We start from the raw sequence: 22,664 nt of genomic DNA, 5'->3' as shown, positions 1-22,664 counted from the left end.
CTGCTTATGAAACTCCAAGTATGAAGAGGCAAGTTCTCAGAGAACTCCAAAGTAAAACCAAAGTGACTCTAAAATGCATTTAAAGTATCTTCATAAGTATCCATTTAAGTTCTTGCGATCTGGTGATCGTCGATGAGTCAGTACAGCGGGAAACGGAGGTTTGTTAGCCACAAGGCAAGCGTTCAGGTAGCAGAGTCACCCCCCTGCCAGCTGCCTCAGCTCTGAGCACGACGGGCCACCTCTCAGGGGAACAGAGTAGTTCAGATCCTACTCCAGTTCACTGTGGGCCACTCTGCTGTGCCTGCTTAGTCTGGCTTGTCTCCATTGCATCCCATCAGCAGTCAGAGCTGTCACTGATTCACGCAGACCCCCCCAACAGACAACCCGCACTTTTACCGCTTCAGCTCCTGTTTGGTAGAATGCACAATATTTTGTCATAGAAGTTAAAACAATGGCATGGCTGTTCAGTCTAATGGTGCCTCTATTTTTAGTGATCCAGCTCAGACAGAACAGAGGTTATTACCCAAGCTCCTAGGCCCACATTCATCATCAACAGCGCATTTGCTTCTTATTTAACGCTTCCTCAGACACTATCTCCAGCTTTCACTACAGCCAACAGGCACAGCAGGCAAGAGCTCGGCTGGAGGACATGGGCTACTCTCCAAGCAAGGCCGTCCTCTGCTGCACGGGCTGGCCACGAGCTTCTGCTGCGGCAAAGCCTGTGCTCCCTTACCCGCCACCGCATGCTGCTTAGGGCCCTTTTATACCCTGCTCTTGGCAACACGCGGCCCTCTACAGCCACCAAATGCTGAAAATATCTAGAAGGTTCAACACTGGGAGAATTTCTAGGTATAACCTCCCAGCAGCAGAAACGATCACGGCCTCACCTGAATGCACAGGAAGCTGTAGCTGGGTCACTACATCTGCTCCGCTCTGATAACTTTGTCAGTGGCTACATTACTCTGTCCAAAATGCCAAGGCTTTTAGAGATGCAATTTAGATTTCAGGTTTACCTTAACACCCATGGCCTGCACACAAACCAAGAAATGTATTCCATAAAACCTAGTTTCCTATAAATGTCGTTCCCAAATTGCTATTCCCATAGTGCCCACACTCCCTTTCACTCTGCTGCCTAGGACCTACCCTCCCCATCAGGTCTCCAAAGCACCTCCCTTCCCTTCCCGCTCTGCCCCACACCCCCTGTCCAGAGGAAAAAGGGACAGCACGTGCTATCACTAGCTCCAAGGCACAGCGCATGGATTAGCCAGGGGCAGGTCAAAGTGAAGGACAAATGCAGAGCTCACTCTGAAGCCCCTGCTCCAGCACAGGTACTGCTTTACGTCCATGTCTTACCCCACTCTAAACTCCAGAACACCAGCAGGAATTTAACCGTCTTTGAGAACTGACCGTATCTGTCACATTGGACCAAAACCCGCCAGCAGGTCCAAATGCCATCAGATTGATGATGGAATGGTTTGGGTTGGAAGAGACCTTCAAAGGTCACCTAGTCCAACCCCCTGTCATGGGCAGGAACATCTTTCACCAGACCAGGCTGCTCAAAGCCCCATCCAACCTGACCTTGACGCTTCCAATGATTCACAACTTCTCTGGGCAACCTGTTCCAGCATCTCACCACCCTCATCATAAAAAAATCCCTTCCCTATGTCCAATCTAAATCTGTTCTCTTTCAGCTTAACTGCTGGTCTGGCAAAGGCAACCCGATTTCTTTAGGAAATGAAAGTAAAAATGGGTATCAGTGTTGTACACAGCAAACTCCAACAGTCTGTGAGTATGGCCTTCTGAAAAAACTTCAGTCTTACTTTTTTTCTTCAATGTCAGTATTCTCGGGACATCAATGCCCAAGCCTGGATAAACTAAGACCCACTTGTCCCCGTAAGCCTGAAGCCTGCACTTCCTGCTCAGCAGAATTTTAAATAAACAAAATTTCAAAGTTTTGTCTACATCATTAAATAGATGATCACAAATTCAAAACAGCTAAGTTTTTACAATATCTTTCCCAGCATTTAGACAGTGATCACTGAGCAACAGCAGCTACAATTACAGTATAAATCTGTTACGTGATCACAGAAAAACTCAGTTCCACAGACCAAGGTATACCAAGCTGCTTTAAGGTGGCTTGAAAGAAATACTGGACAGTACAAGCAACGTCTAAAATGTTGGTACCAATCAAAGAGAAACACTTTGGGGTTCGTTCACTTCTTAGTTGATACTTTTTTCCCCCCTAGTAAGACTAAAGCTTCTGGACAAGCACAAGATTTGTGTTAATGCTTAGTTTTACGTACTAGAGAACAAATAAAGTGCAAATAAATGAAGACTCGAACCCTCTGATTTATGTAAAAACCACAATAGAGCCAGTTGCTCTTGCCGTTTGGTAAAGCACAGCAGAGCTACCACATCACCGGCACGTTAAATAAAGCGACCACTCCCCAGGCTGGGCAACACAACAATGACACAATCCATTCATAAGTGTTTCTCAGTTGGTTTTTTTTCCCCTAACAGATCCAGAAAGATTCCTGAGCTTCTCTTAAGGTCTGTCTACCTTTGTCCCTATGTTTGGGGTGAGCTGAGGCATACTGAAAGCTCTTTTTCTCTCTACGCTCCACCTCTATGGACAGAAAAAAACCCAAAAAAGAACTTTGACCACAAGATTTTCATTTTCTCTTTCTGTCTGAAAGTTCCATGTGAGAAACAGCTGGGAATTCGGTCTTCAGCTTGCTCACCAGCTAAGGATCACAAATATTTTTTTTTTTTTCCCCTTCTCTTTATGAGTAGTTCTAAAGTTGCTGAATGTAATTCCCCTGCTACATCAGCATCGCCATCAAAGAAATGACAGAAAAAGAGAAAGCAAGCAAGACAAGCTTGCATAAAATAACAGGTATACCTCTTTTCTCAAGCCATATTTCTTATGATTATATGTAGTCAACACAGAAAAGACAGGGTAAGAACTTACTTCAAGTTAATAAAAATTTGGACAGTTTCATTGACTCCTACGTGGTACCTAGTCTAAGGGACGCAATTCAGCAGAAGAAAACCCCAAGACTTTAGTGAAACACGGGACGTTAATACGAGAAACACAGGGGGATGATTTTGTTAGAAGTGTTAATACACACCTTTCCCGTTTTTGCACGAATGTTTGCATTTCTAAAAGACAAGACCTACATAGATCAATCTCCCAGGTGGCCGAATCTTACACTTGCGGACTCAGACCGACACACGAATCCAAACTGAGCTCTGCATTTGATTATACTGTAGGAGATTGAGAACACATCTTAGTACAAATTCCCTACCAGTATTATATTCCTTCCAACAGCACACTTCATACCCTTTTGCCAAATCTAATTTTTAAGGAGTTACATAATCTTTTTTACTTCCTTTTGGATGTTGGCCTCTATTCTGCCACTTTTATTGGCTATTTAGCCTACACTTAAATATCTCTGTACCTTACGTTAAATATTTTATCCATCCTCACTGTTTATACGCTGCAGACATCTGCAGCCCATTGCTTTCTGCTTTGGTCATCATCACTTACCAAATTCCTTAGCCTGTATTTTTTAATTTTCTCTTTTGCTCAGAAATTTCCTGGCTATCCTGGTGTCTCTAAGCACTCTCTAAATATTCCTGATTAAGTGGTGCACAACTGAGCACAATATTCTAAAAACCTCCTCAGTCAGTAAGACGAAGTACTTTCCTGATGTAAAATGGTATTTTTCATAGTCAGCTTAAATTTCAAACCAGCTTACTTTAAAAACTCGGGTATATTTTAGTATTCATCTTGTTTTCAGTACTACCATTTTCAACATTTCTATTATCTTTAACAAAGGCATTGAGAAAGGATAAGGGATAAGAGAAATGTTTTGTAGCATAAAACAACCACCTTCTACATACACGCAAAATTATTTTTCAGCCTCCTTGCCAGTTCCATTAGAGTTCTATCAAAGACAGCTCTGAGTTACCTTTAGTCCGAGTTTGCTTTAAAATGGGAGCAGAGACAGTTGGCTTATTCCCAGGAGCGCTAACCCTGAAAGGGCAAGTGAACGGGAGCTTGGTGTAGAGCCGTGGGGCTTATTGGCTCCACAAAAATGCAAGCGGTGTTCCCAGCCCTAATCCCTTTCCTCTGTACAGCGCTGCTGGGCCTTTGTCGCATGAATCGACTGACTTGGGTCGGAATGAATCTGCAGAGCCTTACTCTGCACAGTCACCGACTTCCCAGTTGTCCTCTCCACTATTTGTATTTTCAAATGTATTGTAGTATAACTTTTACAACGTAAAATGGTATTTAATTTATTATTTATCCCAGATATTTTGAGGAGCAATACTAACTCATCGCCGGGACCGTAAAGTATCAGAAGGAATCTCCTGAACAGTAAATATTTTTAAAAATTGGTTGTAAGGTTTTTATGCTCTGTCGGACTTAATTTTTAAATAGAGAGTAACACTTCTACCTTGTGCAAGTGTTGAAGTTTACACAGAAAAAGAAACTGGAATTGGAAGCAGATAGGGCATTGTTATTCCATGTGGGATTAGACATACACTGGCAACCAACTGCTTCTCTTTTACTTTGTTTTGTAAACATAATTACCAAGAATCAGTCACGTAGCTGCTCTGCCTTCTTACAGAATGAATAGGTAAGAAGAAAGCACGCTTTCCATGCAGCCGTATTGTAAAATAAACTAATGAAATAGTCCCACTTCTACCCTCATCTGTCTCCTTTTGCCAGACTCTTCCTCCTTGACATGACTGAAGATGGGGAAGGAGGTAGGTGCAATTTTGGTATCATGTTTTACAGTTAATTTCTACAATTTCGAGATCTGTCTGCATATGTTTTTATTTGTCAGTTGTGAAAATTTCATTCAGTTCCATTAGCAGCAGGAACTGGATGGCAAACCTGTCATCTGAAAAAGCCCAGAGTAAGTCTTGCAGCAGCCACTAGTGCGATAATGAATCCATACAGCTCCGTGGCAAGCTGTAGCGGCATTATTATTATTATTTGTATTATCAAAGTGCTTTTGCAACAAAAAGCACAGAACAAAAGGAGCCTCTGACCAAGAGAACTCACAATCTAAAGAAAGAGATGGACTAACGGGATAGCTGAGGGATACACTGCCAGGAGGCCGGAAAGCGGTTTCAGCACATAACCGTTCCTAATTCTGCCTCCAGGAGAGACAGAGTGCCGCAGACAGAGCTAGAACCTTTTCCCAGGTCTAGTGCATTAACTCTGCAACATCTATGCCCAGCAAGTGCCTTCTGTCAACTTCTTTCTTTTGCTCTCTGAACAACAACAGGCAGCTTTTAAAATACTGACCTTGAAGCTCTGAAAAAGGTTTTTTAAGTGGAGACAAATTATCCAGTAGATGTGAACATCTTACAATGCACACTAAGGCTTCAATATGTCTTGACACGCATTTCACTTACTTCATAAATTTTGGAATGGCAGATTTTGCTTTCACGGCCAGATGGATCAACCCAGAGCTGAGCTTAGGTTATGTTGACAGTACTCAAAGCGTGCAGAATCTCACGAATTTCCACCTCATCCGTGAAAATATTAATGTACTTTCTTAAGGGATAAGTTTCTGAGAAGAGAGAGGAAGACAGAACTTGCTAACTACCTGGCTCTGAACCAAAAACGATTGCTGAAGGCTGGCACGCTGGGTGGACGTAAGTGTTTGTGTGGATTTCTTTGGAAGGGAAGACTTATGGCTCAAGCATAAGGATGTCTCTGCACAATAAACTAAGTCAAGGGAAAAAGCAGAAACAGCCCGCTTCACCTCAGGTGAGCATAATTGCTTAATACTGAAATAAAATACATCACACAATTCCATTAAGAACAGGAATCAGAACACAAAAGGCAGACACCATTGGTAAGGGAGTTCCTTCAGCCTAAAGACAGCAAAGTATTCACCACTACACACAAACACGCGTAACTAAAAAATAAAAAACCCCACAACTTTAATTTTCTGGAAAGATGTAGATGACTGTATCCATGATGCCCATCTACTTACGTCTGAAATCAACAGTGGATTCATGGAAGCCATGAATTACTTCGGTTCTATCATGAAAACAGACTGGGGAGCGTGTAACCAATAGTCAAATCCAGTGCTGGGGTAGAAGAGCTTGAAGCAGATCATTCTCATCGCCCTCAAAGATCTCATGGGATTCACCACGCTGAGAAACAGTTTCTGCAGCCTCTTTGACAACAAAAAGCTGCAGCTGAGACGGGTTTCTCTTCTCTTAATTACCTGCCACTGAATTGATAACAGGAGATGGCACAATCCTTGAAAAATTACTGTTTCAAGGTTTAGGTTTGCATAAGAGTGTAGAGTGACACAGCTTTTAAATTAAAAAGAAAAAAGAAAAAAAAAACCAAACCAAAAAACCCCCAACAATCCAGATTTGGTTACTCCAGCATTGCAAAACTAAGCAGAAGAGGGAAAAAAAAAAAAAGCTATAAACAACTTTATGATTAGTGGTCTGCCTTATCCTTCTGAGATATCTTTTGTCTTAATGCTCCAGAGGACTGGGCACCCGGCAGTTGAGTTGTTCAGCAGTCGATAAATCCAAATGAGGGAGCGTGGGGCAGTACCGCTCTCCTGGCACAACTCTCCCACGCAAGACACTTCTGCAGTGCAGACTGTGCACGCTTGTGAACGTGCAGAACTTCCACGGGATTCCTTTGAAATAGAAAATACTCGGCATCTTTTAGGCCCAGGTGCATAAACAAGTAGGAAAATAGATACGTAGAATATTACTCCTTTAAGAATAAAGCTTAAACTGCTTTGCTAACAATCTCAAAAGCTGCAGCACATCAGTACTGAGTTGCAAAATTCCATGTCTAGAACCTGATGACTCTCCTAGGTTCAATGGAGCTGAGGACTACCACATCCAACCGCTTTATTTTTCAAAAACCTCATTTTTCAGAAAAACACCAACTCCAACACACCACTGACAAACCAACCAAGCCAAGCCATGAGCTCCCGCAAAAGCTGGGCTGTATTGAGCAGAGTTGTATCGGTCTTACTAGACTAAAATTCACAGAAGTTGGTACATAAACCAAATTGCTTTTAGAAGTTAAACGTTAGCATCACTGGCTGGTAAAGCTTCTATATGCTAGTAGCAGCCCACAGAACACATAAAACAATGTTTATAACTTGTTTTAAAGTTATATTTTAGTTATGAGATCTAATTCTCTACTGCCTCACAGTGCATAATATTCCACACTACTGTACCTGAAACAATACGCTCAAAAAGTTAAATCAGTCTTCCAGGGGCATCAGACAGCTACAGACATGCCACAGTTAAAAAGAGTCAAAGAAAAGGAATATTATTAAGGACAGAACGTACCTTTTACTTATTATTTCATCCAAGTCAATATAAAATACCTTAGGAGCTTCAGGTTAAATTAAGAATGTATGTACACGCACAGTAAGCACACAGAACAATGGCATAAAGGTACTGCGGCTAACAGATTGGGAATGTAAAATGATTTAGCAGAACAAAAGTTCTAAACAGTTAATTCCTTATGTCATTTAAAGAGGTGATTAAAAAGATTTCTTCAGTCTCCCCAAAGGAAAGATTCAGGGCTCAGTGCAACCAAATAGATGTGAGTATCTCTGGTGGTTCTGCAACTGAAACATTTGATGACACATCTATCATTTCTTTACTGATAACCTTCTACGTGATCCTATAGATGACGGCGCAATTAACTTACAGAATTTGACCTCCTCCTGTGACAGGAACCACCCTGTGCCTTGACAGTTCAGGTTTTCGGCACCTTTTATCCATTCTGTCTGAACAAAAAAAATATATCTACACCTCTCTTCTAAGGCAAATATTTAGGACATTTCCATGCAAGAGTAACCAAAAAGATATGTCACTGCGTGTTTTAAATTTATACCCAAGTGGTACACTTCACCACGGGAAGTTCTGTTTTCTTTCCACATATGCTACATAGGGTGAAAAGACACTTAATGGATTATAAACAACTGTAGTAATTTAAGCTGTGCTGACTAATGTGGATGAGTTTGTACTATAGTGAATAAACAATTAGTTCTTGGGGGAGAAATCTGTTATTAAACAAAATTTTATTATATTAAACGAAAGATTAGGCCACCAATGCACTAAGGAAATAACAAAAAAGTGACAGCACTGGCTTTGGAACGTGGAAGACGACTGATCTGACCAAATGCAAATATTTATATTTTATCTTAGTCACCCTAGAAGCATTTTATGAACAACAGAAACAAATACATACTTTTAAGGTGCAATTAACCTGGTGCCTGCCTAAAAATGAGCAGTTTTTCTACATTGTGTGCTACAGAAAGTTAAAGGACTAGCTTTGATGTCTACGTTATAAACCTCAAAATCCGGGCAAGATGACAGACGCTGCAAGTGATGGAGACTAAAATGCTACGAATTTATTCCTTCTGGCTAAATCCTCTCCATCATCAGAACGCCGTTTGGCGCACATGATACACAGAGACGACAGCTCTTCTTTTCCAGTTCCTCAATGACTCTAATGGCAAAAGCCGGCGGATGCAGGCGTGTACTGCCCATTTCAATGCACAGACACTAACAGATGTGCACATACTAACAGAAGCGCTCACAAAAGAGAATGAGGGAAAAAGAGATACCTCGTCCCCCTTCCCAGTAATGGATACGGCTAACAGGAAGCTTTTTTCTTGGCAATTATAAAAGAATAATTACAAGCATAGGAAAAGATTAGGCTTAAATGAAGAAAGTGAAGAGATCCCCATCTTGACTTCAATTCAAAATGTCTTTTGAAAAGCACATGAAGGATAGGACAGTCAAGAGGAGATCACGCAGCTAATTATTTGGGAAAAAATATTTTCACAGTGTTCTAATTTTTTCATTTTGAAAATGTGATCAACCCCTAAGGAAATACAGAAAGTGCATGTATTGGGAAATGGAGGAAAAGGTAGACCAACTTACTGCCTAGACCATCAGCACTGCATAAACTGTCAACAGGGGAAAAAAAAAAAAATCATATTTAGTTTTCCCCCTATTATCACCTGCTTTTCCCTTTGAAAAATCTCAATGCTTTATAGTCATAAAAATTTCACAAAGAGTAACTGTAACAAAAAAAGGTACTAAATTAGTAGACGGCCAGCCAGGACAATCGTGGTCTATTAACATAAACGTACTCTGTGGATATCTAGATAGATTTTCTCTGTATGTCCACTTAAATGAATTATTTGTAGTGCGCAGGCTCTTAGTCTTCTAAAAGACAGAAGGAAAATAAAATATAACGTTGTCACAGCATAATGGTCCCTCCTGCCTGACAGACATTAGGAGACAGAAAAAAAAGAAGTTACTGTAAAATGAACGTTGAGATGACATTACCAAGCTTATTTTCAAAGCGGGAGGCAATTAGACTATGAAAATGTTCTCTTCCATTACTTCCATTATACCAGAGAAAGATAAAGTAAATAAATACGAAGATGGATGGTTATTGTTGATGCAAAGTGACAGTTACTCAGTATGTTATGTTGAAGAACTATGTTCTATCGGTCCAGATTTTATACAGTGACAGGCAAATCTGTAACAATCAGGTAGCCTGAAAATCTTACGTAGAGTTTCAAGTTGTTCGGATATTTTTTAATTGAAGAAGTTGTGGTGAAACTAGAATAAACTTCATTTGCTGTTTAATAAAACAAACCGTTTCTTAGTTTTACAGGATTTAGGTTCATAAGCTGTGTCAAAAGATTTTCAGAAGGGCTCTTTACACTTGCGTCCCTGACACTACAGATGCTCAAGCTGAAGTACCACCACTTTGCCTCATCTTTAGAGGTGCAGGAGAGGTGCATTTAGAGGGTCTGCTTTTGACTTGACCTCTTCTGAGGTCAATATGTAACACTGATAAAAAATTACCACTTAACCTTATGAGAGCCATTTTTTAAGTGCTGAACTCCAATTCACAAACCTTAAAGAAGAGGGCAGTTTAGCCTAACATCCAAATATTAACTATTCTGGCCACTTGGCAAGTCTCCTTTAGGTCTATGAAGAAGAAATTCCCTTGAAAACCTTATCTTACACGGAATCAGGATCTCCCGCCTTGGAAACAGTCAAAAGGTGCCTGGACGGGGCCCTGTTTTTGAGCAGGGGGGTTGGACCAGATGACCTCCAGAGGTGCCTTCCAAACGCAGCCACTCCGCAACTATGAGAATTGCAATGTAACAACTACCCTTCTCACTTCTGCAGTCCTCTAGGATATCTTTTGTTATGATGGCCCTCTAGTTTAACTCTCACAAAGAACGAACACTACAGACACAGCTTTCAATTTGCTCACGTAACTCGTGCCTGAACTTCAGGGGCTTAATGAATCAGTCCTTCCCAAGCCAATCTAGGCTCTCTAGACACTCAACAGAGAGAAGCCTTTTTGTCAGAAGACCCAAGATAAATGCTGCCTTCTTGAGTTAGGTAATGAATCGCTAATGAGTGATTATTTTTGCTATCAGTTCAGCATTACCTCTCCAGTTTCCAAACTCTGTCCCATCCAGGGGGATGAGCAGAACCAATCCTAGAGGTTCTCCGGATGCTGGAAGCTTTGTGAAGTGTTTCGGTTACTTTGCATGAACAGAGCACATGTAGCAACATTCCCCTTACTCTCGGCAAGCTCACAGTCCTACCAAATATGAGTATATCCAGAAAATATTAAACAGGAGACATGTCAAACAATATTAAAACACAAAAAAGCATTATACCCAATTCTATATTGCTAGTATTTAAAAATCTAAGCTTAGTAGAAAAGAGTTAATCTTGAGCACTGAAATTATACAAAGTCTATATTTAGCAACCTATTTTCACACTTGCAGTGCACAATTCTCTGTCACAGCCAATGCAGCAGAACTCAGTAAAACACTCCTGTTTAATAGGATGTCAATTACCTGCAAATATACTTTACAATAACGGATCTTCAACTACCACAAATTGATTTTATTTCATTCCTTCCACGTGTCATTGTGCCACAGAGGATAACTCCTTTGATATTAATAGTAATGAAGATGCATTGCATCTGACAGCCCTAACAACATGCTTAATACAACATTTTAACTTTAAGATGAAGAATCAGAAGGGAACACTTTTTCAGATTCCACTGTTTCAGAACATGGTTCTGTCTAAATGAAATTATCCTACTTAAAAGTTATTTCCACTATGATATTATTTCCATTTAATTTGACAGTTTTATTTTGGGAAGATAACATTCTGACATACTGCAAATTATGCTCCCAAAACAATACAGCTTATCCTTTTGTATCTGCTTTAATCAGATTTGTCTCAATAGCCTCCTGTTTCTGGTAAGTAATTCTGGCAATTAATCACCCTAACTTATCCTAAAATGACAACCCTAAGGTGCCACTCACAAAGAGGAACACCACAAAACATACCGCTTCGAACTGCTACCGCACCACACAGCGAGAGATTCATTCAGGCTTGATTTTACACATTTTGTTACCAGAAACCGCTGCTTTTGCAGAACAGGAGTTTTGCCAGTGATGTGGGGTCAGACCTCATTTCTTTCCTGCAATGTGCGTTTGCACTGAGGAGATTCTCAAAGCATGCCCACCCACCTAACTCAAATGCTGCCATCGTGTTCTACACAGAAACTCCATTTACTGAGTTTCACCTTTATTCCATCTCTCTCCCGTGCAACGTGTTTGCATAAGAAAAACACCCAGTTATCTAGGAGGTATAACTTATTTATCATTGCATGCGCAGAGAACGTTTTGGAAAAGACTATATGCTGCAATTTTAAAGCAAATTGAAGCGCAACTACAAGTTCAATCCTTTTGTTTAAGGACACAGTATATACAGGGTTATTGCAGCTTGACAAATGTATTAACAAGGGAAAAACAAAAACATAGCTGAAAATGAAACAAAAGTGGCCATCAGCTGCACGCCGCGCTGTCATCGCCTTTCCTTTTCCCAGTTCCTCTTTCCATTATGAAAGTTCTAACAAAACATTATCCCTTATTTTTAGCACAAACCAGGCAACAATCAGCATTTTAACACATTTTTAGCTTCTAGACCAAGTACCCGTTCTGCAAGGTGATCTCTAACTACCCACTTTGTAACAACACCCTTCACAAAAAGAAAGCGAGGTACGCAGCAAGAAATGATGTTAAGATGTTACTCCTACTGACCCTGAACTACCGCCTCACTTGAACAGCGCCACAGAGAGTGAAAAGTCACCTTCGGGAATGTACAACTTAAAATGTTAAAATGGAAATTGTCAAGTCATTTAGTGACAGAACAAGCTTTTAAGACCAATATGAACACAAACCTTGCTTGCAAGCAAGAGCCCTAAAACAGAGACAAGAAAGGTGAAATGTTGCAACTAGCTCCTGACGTAGGAAACCTATTTCAAGCAGCTAACAATCCAGTTTATTCTTCAGAATTTATGTTGACATTTACTTTTGCTCAGCACATTTACCTCCTGCTTATAAGACGAGCAACATGCACATTACCTATGAATAGCTCTTGGGTCCAGGCATGAAGTCCTGTGCTGTTTTCAGATGCCACTGAAGCACGTGCTTCGATAGAAGCTCTCATCAGACTAGAGAGTTAAACACTCCGCAAATCATGCTTAGAATTGTGGGTGTTGGGTGGGGTGAGGCGTGTGTGAAAACACTTCCACTCCTACCCCCTTTTCTTTATCAGTTGCTTAGCAATTACTTGTATTTAATTTCCTTTTGGGAGACTATCTTACATGTATAGTAAGGGGAACAGAATTCAGAGGTGTCCACCAACCCAGTGATGGAACTTAGCTCAGCGGGGACTTGTGACACCAAGTCACCAAGTGACAGGAACCAGTGAGTCGTCTTATCTTACACTGTTTTCTAGTACAGGTAAAAGCGACACTGCACGGGCTCTCCTCCAGCTTGGAGGTTGAGGGAACCTGGAATCAGGGACTACTCAAATCCAGACAGACTGGCTTCTCTCTCAAAGCCCAAACGACTTTCGTTGCTACTCACTGATCTGCATCCTTCATTAATCCAACTATTAATAACTGTTCACTTTAAGATTAAAAAAAAACAGCACTTTGCTGTGATGACCGTGAGTTTATGCACATACTTTACCTGTACATCGTTGGTGTTCATTCTTGTTCCCTCCTTCCCAACGAAGATGTCATCTATGTCAACCAGAATGTACCTATCCAAGGACAGTCTGAGCTTCTTTCCAGACAGGAAAGAGATGGCATCTATGAAAATCAGCTTGTGCAGCCAAAAATTCAAGTTATTGCCGAAAAGGACTCGTTGAATCCCATCGTGGAGCCCCAGGTCATGAATTACTGTGGCATGGAGAGCACTTTTAGCAGCAGGTGGTGAAAGGTTTTCTGGTGTCTTTACTTTTGCAAATATCACCGGTTGATAAGCTGTATGATTAATCTGGAAAACCGCCCAGTCATTTCCAAGCAAGGGACCTTTCTCAAGCTTAGAAGATTTAGTCACATGAAGCAGTGGGGAATGAGGGTTAATGCAACAGTCCTTAATACCCAGATTGCTGTGGACATGGAAAGGAAAGCCCTTCAACTGAAAGCTCTGCAAGCTGTTCTCATTGCCTTTGTGAAATCCAATAACACCTACACCATATTCTATACAGTACTTATCTAGAAGGCCTCTGTTCCAAGAGTCCATGTTCACGTACTTTAGAATATTTTCATATACTATGAGAGCGTATTTGCCTTTATTTTTGTCTATAAGCACTGGGAGGTCACCTTTCCCAGGCGCAATCTCAATGTGAAACTGAAATCTGCTAGATTCTAAAATGGTTATTATGTCTTGTCCTAATGTTGAGTACTGACTTTCCACAAACACCAGCACTACAAGATCTGTCCTCAGGGGATCAATAGGCTTCATGGTCTTCATCTCCATCAGCTTGTACGGCAACTGTTGAAGATCACCACATTCCACTTCTGAAGAGATTTCAGAAAGTTCATTTTCCTGTTTGTAGCCATTATACAAGTAGTACGCAGAAATAACTATGCTCACCATACAAAAAGTGGCCAGCAAAATAACTGTTCTTTGAAAGTGTCTGTGAAGTTTCATGATAAAACTCATGTTGTTTACTTGCCTTAGATTGTTCTCGACAGCAGCATTAAAAAGAAACACAGATTCTCAACAACTTGTTCCAGTCCTCTGAAATATTTATGTCACCATTGCAGCACACGCATCTATCTTCCACAAAGCTCTACAGAAGGTATAGTCTAGAAGAAAAGAAAATCAGAGATTTAATTGAGGCAATTGAGAAAGTTTAATCACATTTTAATTGTGACATATCATCACACTTCAACTGACTTAAAATAACAAGCAAAGAAATCGCTGCCAAGCAGAGGTTTGGAAACAAACTGCTCAAAACTCTGATAGTTTCTTCTTGAAATTTTGCATTAGTAGCGCTGCTTCTTCCTGCTCGACTAGCTGCCATGTGCATTTGAATGTCTCTAAATCTCAGGGGCTCCTTACCCCAGAGGATGTACACACAGCAGGCACTGAAAAGCAAGATACAGTGCCAAAGAACTTACTGTTTTTCTCAAAAATTTTGACCCAAAGGTAAAAGTTAACTCCAAATTGACAATCACTGACAACATAAACATTGCAGAAAATTTATAACCTTCCTCCTTCCACCCCCAAGAAGCTGGAGGAACATCAGTTTACACGGTTAAATGAAGTCTGTCTTATATTAATTTTTTAAGAACCAGGACGTTCTTAACAAAACATGCCCATTTTAACTGTTGTATGCAGACATACTGATATACCCTATAAAACACGTGTTATAGGAGTATTTGTAAAACAAACTGACACTTTTTCCTGCAACATCAGAAGTAAACGAACAGCGTTTTACTTGACTGTGTACTATCTTGCCAATTGTTGGAAGCACTTTGTATGTCTTTGTAGTAAAAAAAGCATAAGATGCTCCAGCTCTTGAACTTGAGAAAAGAGAACAATAAATCAAAAACTAACATAAGAGGCAGATAACCTAAGGATATACTTATGATTCAACTCGTACCTAAGGAAAGCAGTCATTTTTCAAGCCAACAGTACAGTTGCTGTCAAAAGTTTCTAGTAAAACAACTGAACAATGTGACAAGTATAAAATAATTAAGTACCATAAGTTATAAAGGAAGGCTGACAGCAACACTTGAAAATTATTATGGGTATAAGATCTAGAACATGTTCCTCTAACTTCACAATGCAGTACAAATCCATCCCCATTTGTTAATGGGGCTAGGATCCATGTTCATTTTTCAAAAAAAGTTGAGTAGGGCTTAAAATGTGACTGCCAAGAAGGCCCAGAAGTATAACCAATATCATATATGAACTTTTCAGTACAGATTGACAGAAAGAATTAAATTTTTCTTGAAAGATCATGATAATGAATACAGGCTGGGCGGAGAATGGATTGAGAGCAGCCCTGAGAAGAAGGACTTGGAGGCACTGGTTGATGAGAAGCTCAACATGAGCCGGCAACGTGCGCTCGCAGCCCAGGAAGCCAACCTTATCCTGGGCTGCACCAAAAGAAGCGTGGCCAGCAGGACGAGGGTGGGGATTCTGCCCCTCCATTCCACTCTCGTGAGACCCCACATGGAGTGCTGCGTCCAGCTCTGGGGCCCCTAAGATAAGAAGGACACGGATGTGTTGGAGCGCATCTGGAGGAGGCCACGAAGACGACCCGAGGGCTGGAGCACCTCTGCTGTGAGGACAGGCTGAGAGAGTTGGGGTTGCTCAGCTCCAGGGAGACCTTAGAGCAGCCTTCCAGTACCTAAAAGGGGGCCTACAGGAAAGCTGGGGAGGGACTCTTGATCAGGGAGGGGAGCGATAGAACGAGGGTCAACAGTTTTAAACTGAAAGAGGGGAGATTTAGATGAGATATTAGGAAGAAATTTCTTGCTGTGAGGGTGGTGAGCCCCTGGCCCAGGTTGCCCAGAGAAGCTGTGGCTGCCCCATCCCTGGAGGGGTTCAAGGCCAGGTTGGACGGGGCTGGGAGCAGCCTGGGCTGGTGGGAGGTGTCCCTGCCCATGGCAGGGGGGTTGGAACTAGGTGATCTTTAAGGTCCTTTCCAACCCTAACCATTCTATGACCCTAACAAGTGATATCTACTCAAGCTCTACCCCATGTTTTGTACTTTACAAGATTTACTGGGTTTCCGTTAGAAATTTTGATTCCCAGAATGGCTGACAACCTTCAGTACTGAATCTGGAAGCAGACGATAATAGAAGAAATACAGTCAGCTTCCGATCCAAAAGATACTGAAGTACAGAAAAGATTAATTACGTATAAATAAATGGGAAAAAATGAGTTGTAAAAAAACCCCCAAACGCAAACAAAAAACAATGACCAACCAAAACAACAGAGGAAACCAGACAATGTGTCATGTACTTGTGCCACTTAGAGACACCCTACATTGTACATTACCTCCTACATTGTACAGAAGGTGGCCTTTCACTCCCAGTTTTCGAAAGTTAAGAAATATGATGTACTTAACAGCAGCTATATAGCTTCCGCAACTTTAATAAAATGCCAAAGATTGATCCTCCCAGTGCCATGATGAGCACAAGGTAAAAATAAATGAGCAGGAAAATGAGATAAGGGGAAAGAGAGAAACTACATGGCATCCTATTTACCAAAACAGCAAAATTAAGCACCAAGAGTAGGCATACGCAAGCTGTCTCATTCGTAATTAAGATTCCCTTTAAACCTGCATCTCACCAGATAAGCCTCCTTTCTGGATATATTCTGTTCTCTTCACTTTCTACTCACAGATACCGGTATATTAGCTCTTTCTGTTCTGGGTGGACTTCCACCCAGCCTTGAACCTTATGTGCAGCTGCACAAAGACGTGCACGTAGCTTTTAGACAGGAGACTTGCCTTTCACCCAGGCATATAGGCTCATTAATCAGCATTAGACAAAAACAGCATAATCCCAGCTTCTCCGTTTCTAGAGGCAAGTATCTGAAAAGAAGTTAAAGAACGCATAAAGACTGAACGACAATCCGAAAGTACCTGTAGAAGAACTCTAAGAACATTTTTACGTATTGAGGCGTCCGATCCTTGTCACACCAGCTTCCAGAACATCAGTTTAGATAGCAGAAAAGAGATATTTAATATGGTAAGAAGTCAGGTGACAAAGAAGGAGCTCTACCCTGAATGAGTAAAACCAGCGAGATGTTTCCACGCAGGTGATTCTTCATTACGCACACAAAGGATTCTCTTCATTTTGCATTCCCAATTCAGATGCCTGAACGCCAAGAAGCTCATAATTTTAGTGGCTAAAATTAATACTGCATTTTGTACGTACGCCTACTTATCTTCAATTACCACAGACCCGGCTGGCTTACCCCACATAGAGCTCAGACCTTGTTTACACGGAGAAGAGACGCGAGCCTGCAAAGCGGAACTCTTGCTGACAAAAGTACAATAAATCACCTCTTTAAATGACACAAAGTCAAGGACCACACAACCAAGGAGCACAATGCTTGTCTGCTCCTTTTAGCCCTTAGCTCCTCTAGCACGGCCCTGTTAATACCCCTATTCTTAAGGTGGAAACCACCAAAGTCCTATGGAGAGGCAGCTCCCAGCAGCATGATTGAGAACTCTCTGCCAGCCTATGCTCCTGAGCAGGCAGTCACCCCAACCTGAGAATCCTGCCTGGAGCAGGAAAAACTTACAGTGATCTAAGCTCATGGCAAGAAAATGCTGATTAGACAAAGTTGTTTGAATGAGGTATACGGAAGGGTTGCAACCCAAGAGCTGCTAAAGTAAGCAGCAGGAGCACTTGAAACATCTGCAGCAAGGACACAGTTCCTAATGCCGCTCCACGGAGCAGAAAAACTGGAGCCAGCCCAGAAACCTCCGTTTTCATCAAGAAACCCTCTGTCATTTTATCCTTAGCTGCTAATTGCAGGTACCTCCTGGGGCTCCAGAGCACTGCTGTAAGGAGGAGTGGATGGAAACGCCAAGACAGATGTGAGGTTTGACTCTGAGGAATGAGGAATTCTCTGAGACCCAGCACGACGCAGACAGACTCGGCATCCTCACCACTGATGACAGGGAAGAAGGGGAACGGAAAAGAATAAGGCACAAGTTTTAAAAGCAGGCTCCCTTGAATCAGCTCGACGCTTACGTAATTTTCACTTATTTAAGAACTGTTTTCTATGGCAAGAGTTCAAAACAACACAGAAAATAAAAAAAACAAACCAAAACAACCAAACACAAAGAGAACACACATTTAATAATATCAAAATAGTTCCAAGGCCTTGACAAGGTACAGTTGCTTTCCTAAAGAACAGCAGCATTCTACTCTGAGCAAGAGCACTCGCTAGATACTCTACTGGTATCTTACAGCACCGTGGCTAAAATGATTCATCATGCACCAAACTTCCAAACTTGACAGCGGTATAGAGACCTTTGGAGCGCATCACCCACACCACACCATGGGACCTATCAAGACCACTACAGTGACCTTTATCACAACTTGAGACATGGCTTCGGGGAAAATGGTCCTTGTCCGCTCTCACTTCCAACAGTAAAACCAAAGGCCATAATTAAGAACGTATCAACAGTGAGTACGCCCTGAGAAACAGCATTTCAGAACAGGACAGTACTTACGGAGTCTTACTTTCATGACAAAAGAATACAATATTTTACAAAGGAATAAAGACGACATGATAGCTTGAACTACGATAAAAAAAGAAAAAAGAAAACCAGGTATAAAAAAAAGCCTTAAAGAAAAAAAAAAGTAATCAAAGCGCCTAAAAACTCTTCACAAGACTTCAAGCTTGTTAGTATTGTTTCAGTGAAAAATCAGGAAAAAGACCCATAGATAACATAGCCGCCTTGGCTCATTGATTTCAGTGGAGTCAGGTGGAGTTCACTGAGAGGAGGATGTGGTCTCACCTGTGCTCAGAGCACTTGAAAGCAGGTGTCGGACATCATACGAATCCAATTTTCAACAAAGGTGATGCTGAATTAAGTTTTATCTATATAATAATTTATATGGTACTTTTTCACCATCTGAGGAAATAAAAGTTGCCTCGTTGTTTTTTATCAAGAACCTTATTATTTTAAAAGAATCTGCATCTGATGTCCTACAGAATTTTGCATTTTCATGCCAGCATCTGGGAATTCAGGCCAGAACCTTTTACCTGTGTTGTTCCAAGTACGAGGTAATAAAATACCTCCTGAATGCAATTAAGTGTAATATTTAGACTTTTCTTCTCAACTTGTGGACTCACTATGGAGGAGAAGATCTTACTAAGAGAAAGCTGAGTCATGGGTATAAGTTCTGCATTTCATTCTGCATACAGCCAAGGCTCAATATCATTCTCATCTACTGTAGAAGTGATTTCTGCAGCCCAGGACTAGTTCACATGGAAATCTTGTGGGTACGAAAAACAAGTATCACCTCATTACTTGGAAGATTTTCAATTCTGAGGAATACTGCTGGGTAGTCACAATGACGGGCATCTTCAGACAGCTAGCACGAAACAGATGCATTAGAAGAGAGATGTTCAACTGTAGGTTTGTTTGGGTTTTGTTTTATTTATTTATTTATTTATTTTAATTCACTAACAAAGTAGTCCTGAGGAGAGAACAAATACCATGACAGACTCAGAAGAGCTGAACTGCACCAAAACGAGTCTCGTGAGTTCCTACCATTTGCAGTTTTCTTTAGTTTGTTGTTTCATTGCTAAGCATAAATGAACAAATTCTTGGCTTCTATAAATCATTTCAGCACAATAACCCTGATGGCAATACTTATGTGAGACAACACTGGCTGGGGACTCAGCCTACTAATGCGATGCAGTAAGTGAACATAAAGAACATGAAATCGTTAAGTTTTGATTTTTGTGTTTTCTAGCAGTAAAATATATATAACAAATACCAAAGCAGCTTCCCCCGAAGTCCCTGAAGTCGGCCTGGAACCCAGTCCCTGGGCTCAGACTCACGGGCAGCCGCTGGCAGTCTCTGCTCTGTGAGGGCCATAGAAACCCCACAAACGCTGCGCCCTCCTTGCTACCTTTTTTGCACTGAAACTTTTGCGGTGCACACAGCTCCTTTCCATGGGCTTTGTACGCCTGGCTTTTCCGTGCAGCAGAAACGTACTATTTTCTAGACTCAGTAGTTGAAAAGAAATGTGGTTCTGACCATTCAATTTCATAATTTGTATGTCTATTTTCTGGAATTAAAAAAAAAAAATAAAAAAAAATCCCTCAAATTATATCATTTTCAGGTTCACATCATCATACAGTAATGAACAGATGCTCAAATAGGAAACCAGGTACCCATATAGAGATAAACACATAAAACTGCATACAGTTGAAAAAACCCCCAAACCAATAAAGCTGCATCATGAACATCAATAAGATTCTTAAAACTACAGGAAACCTTTGTATTGAATTCACTTGTGTTAAAAACTATCAAGATTAAAACAAAGGGCTGAGCTAAAATACCTACAAGCAAATGAGAAATTGCTTTCAAACCACGATTTTCAAAGCCCAGTAAAAAAAAATGTCTGGTTTAGTCTTATCTCAGGCCTGTGCAAGGGCAACTGTGTACTGTGACTCTCGATTAGAAACAATAAAGTTGTGTCATACTTACACACAGACATAAAAAAACCACCGTCAAAGGGTAATAAGAATCCTTTTCATCAAGAACTGCCAAAAAACGGAGCTAGCTCAGGATTGGTCAGTCATCAGTATTATTCAGCTCTATTACATCTGTCTGGTTACAGATACCTGGGCTTATTTTTAAATCTCGTTCTTCTCTTCTAATAATCCCCATCATTATGTTCTGGTTCTGTTCTTTACCAAACTGGCCATTACCACAGTGCTAGCGACATACTCCCGAGATATTAAATGAAGGATGAGTTTTAAATGAAGAATGGACAAGAAAATAGACATACTGTGCAGCACATTAACATGGGCATTTAAATCTCCACTGACTGGAATGCTATTTAATTGCTTTGAAAATAAAAGCCTGCTTTGGTCAGCTACTATGAAATATGACCTTAAAGGAAGTATTTTGAAGTCGTCACATTAGTGTCACTAAAATGGAAATCTTTGGATGTACAAATGACATGGCAGGAAGCAGCAAAGTGCATTTGAAAACAACCAAACCTGGAATGGACAGTAGTGCTCAGCTTTTTAAATCAATTATGAAAACATGAAGCTCCATGAAATACTGAGTACCCCTACTTACAACATTATTCTCCCGACTGAAGTATTCAAGCAGTGATAACTCAGAGAAGCAAATCCACCCTGAGAATGAGATCTTACGACTGCATATTACGAAGACATTTTCAACTTGAAAAGATGGTGATACGAGACATGAACTGTCAAGGGAAGCCATCGAGACCCTTTTGTATCATATAACAAATCCTGTAATGCGTGACTATGGAAGTCTTAGATTCTCTCACGTATGGTTAAAAAAAAAAAAAAGGAACGGCTTAGGCAGAACAAAAATTCTGGTAGATAGATATGCTTTTTCAAGTCCTTGGGGCAAACAGTTTTCAGCTTCTATTGCGCCTATGTTATCCTTAGCTCCATGCTGTATTGCTTCATGCATTACTAGAGAACCTCACAGGATAGGAATTCACGCATCAGAATTTATAATTAAGAGATATTTATGAAGATTAAACATACAATAGTTGGAAACACTAAAAGAAAGCTTGGAAGACTTTAACAGAGTATACAGGTTGGGTTTGGTCTTCAAATTACCACTTTACCTTCATACGATACTTTCTACCAAGAGGTCTTAAAACACATCACATCTCCCACAATTCTTCTGAGACAAACCTTATTCTTTTTCAGCACTTGCAGAAACACCACTATCTAAAGACTTAATGATTTGCCCAAGTCTTTAAGATAAACGTACTGCACGTTCTTTTTGTCAAAGCCCATACACCATTACTTCCCCCTCTCTCTTCTCCCACAACTGCCAAGCACGAGCCAAGCGTAAAGAGTTAATACGGCACAGTTCATCACCATTCTTCTGAGAGACCCGAGTGGTGATGCTGACAGTGAGAGAAACCCCATTTCTCCCATTTGCCATTTTATTAAAGAGAAAAAAGCCCACCACACCAAAACCTGATGCAATTACCTAGCACATCAAGTAGTGAATTAAATAACATAAAAGTTCTCTGCCCTTTCCCAAAGGTTGCATGTGACAGTTGAAACGAGGAGCAATACACACCAGTTTCTGCACGGGATTTTGGGAATCCATGTAGCTATGAGCACCTGAAGTTATTAATAATCACCGCACTACGATGACTAGCTTTGCTCCCCAACACAACAATCAACCAACGACGGAAAACACTAGAGGGCAACAGCGTCGCACGGAAAGAGTCCAGGAGAAGGGAGGGGGGAAAAATCCCAGCCAGTTGAAGGGTTGGTGTGGGTACCACACCAGGCAGGCAGATGCTAAGTGAGCTAGTAAAGAAGAAAAACAAAACAAGACCAAACCCAAAGAAACACCCCCAAACAAACCCGAAAACGCTCCCCTGCGCTGCAGGACGCTCCCGTCTGCCGGGGGACTGAGCCCCGGCAGCGCTGCCGCCCCCAGCCCCAGCGCCGGGCAGCCCCCGGCCGGCGCAGGAGCCTCCGGAGCGGTCGGACACCGCCTTGCCGGCG

General features: G+C 41.2%; 1 protein-coding gene across 7 annotated transcripts in view; it reads right to left on the bottom strand.

The window, feature by feature from the left end:
• The window catches only part of LOC128910454 (bifunctional heparan sulfate N-deacetylase/N-sulfotransferase 3), a 112,784-nt gene that overhangs the window by 45,141 nt on the left and 44,979 nt on the right, over nucleotides 1–22,664 (bottom strand). For all 7 annotated transcript variants that reach the window (XM_054203668.1, XM_054203669.1, XM_054203671.1 and 4 more), the window contains one exon: nucleotides 13,116–14,242. In XM_054203668.1, coding sequence (XP_054059643.1) covers nucleotides 13,116–14,096 — 981 coding nt within the window. In that variant the 5' untranslated portion in view covers nucleotides 14,097–14,242. The remainder of the gene's footprint in view (nucleotides 1–13,115; nucleotides 14,243–22,664) is intronic.

This window comes from Rissa tridactyla, chromosome 5, assembly GCF_028500815.1.
Source record: "Rissa tridactyla isolate bRisTri1 chromosome 5, bRisTri1.patW.cur.20221130, whole genome shotgun sequence".
Lineage (NCBI taxonomy): Eukaryota > Metazoa > Chordata > Aves > Charadriiformes > Laridae > Rissa > Rissa tridactyla.
The sequence above is the reverse complement of the archived record's forward strand: the minus strand, read 5'-3'. Positions and strand labels throughout refer to the sequence as shown.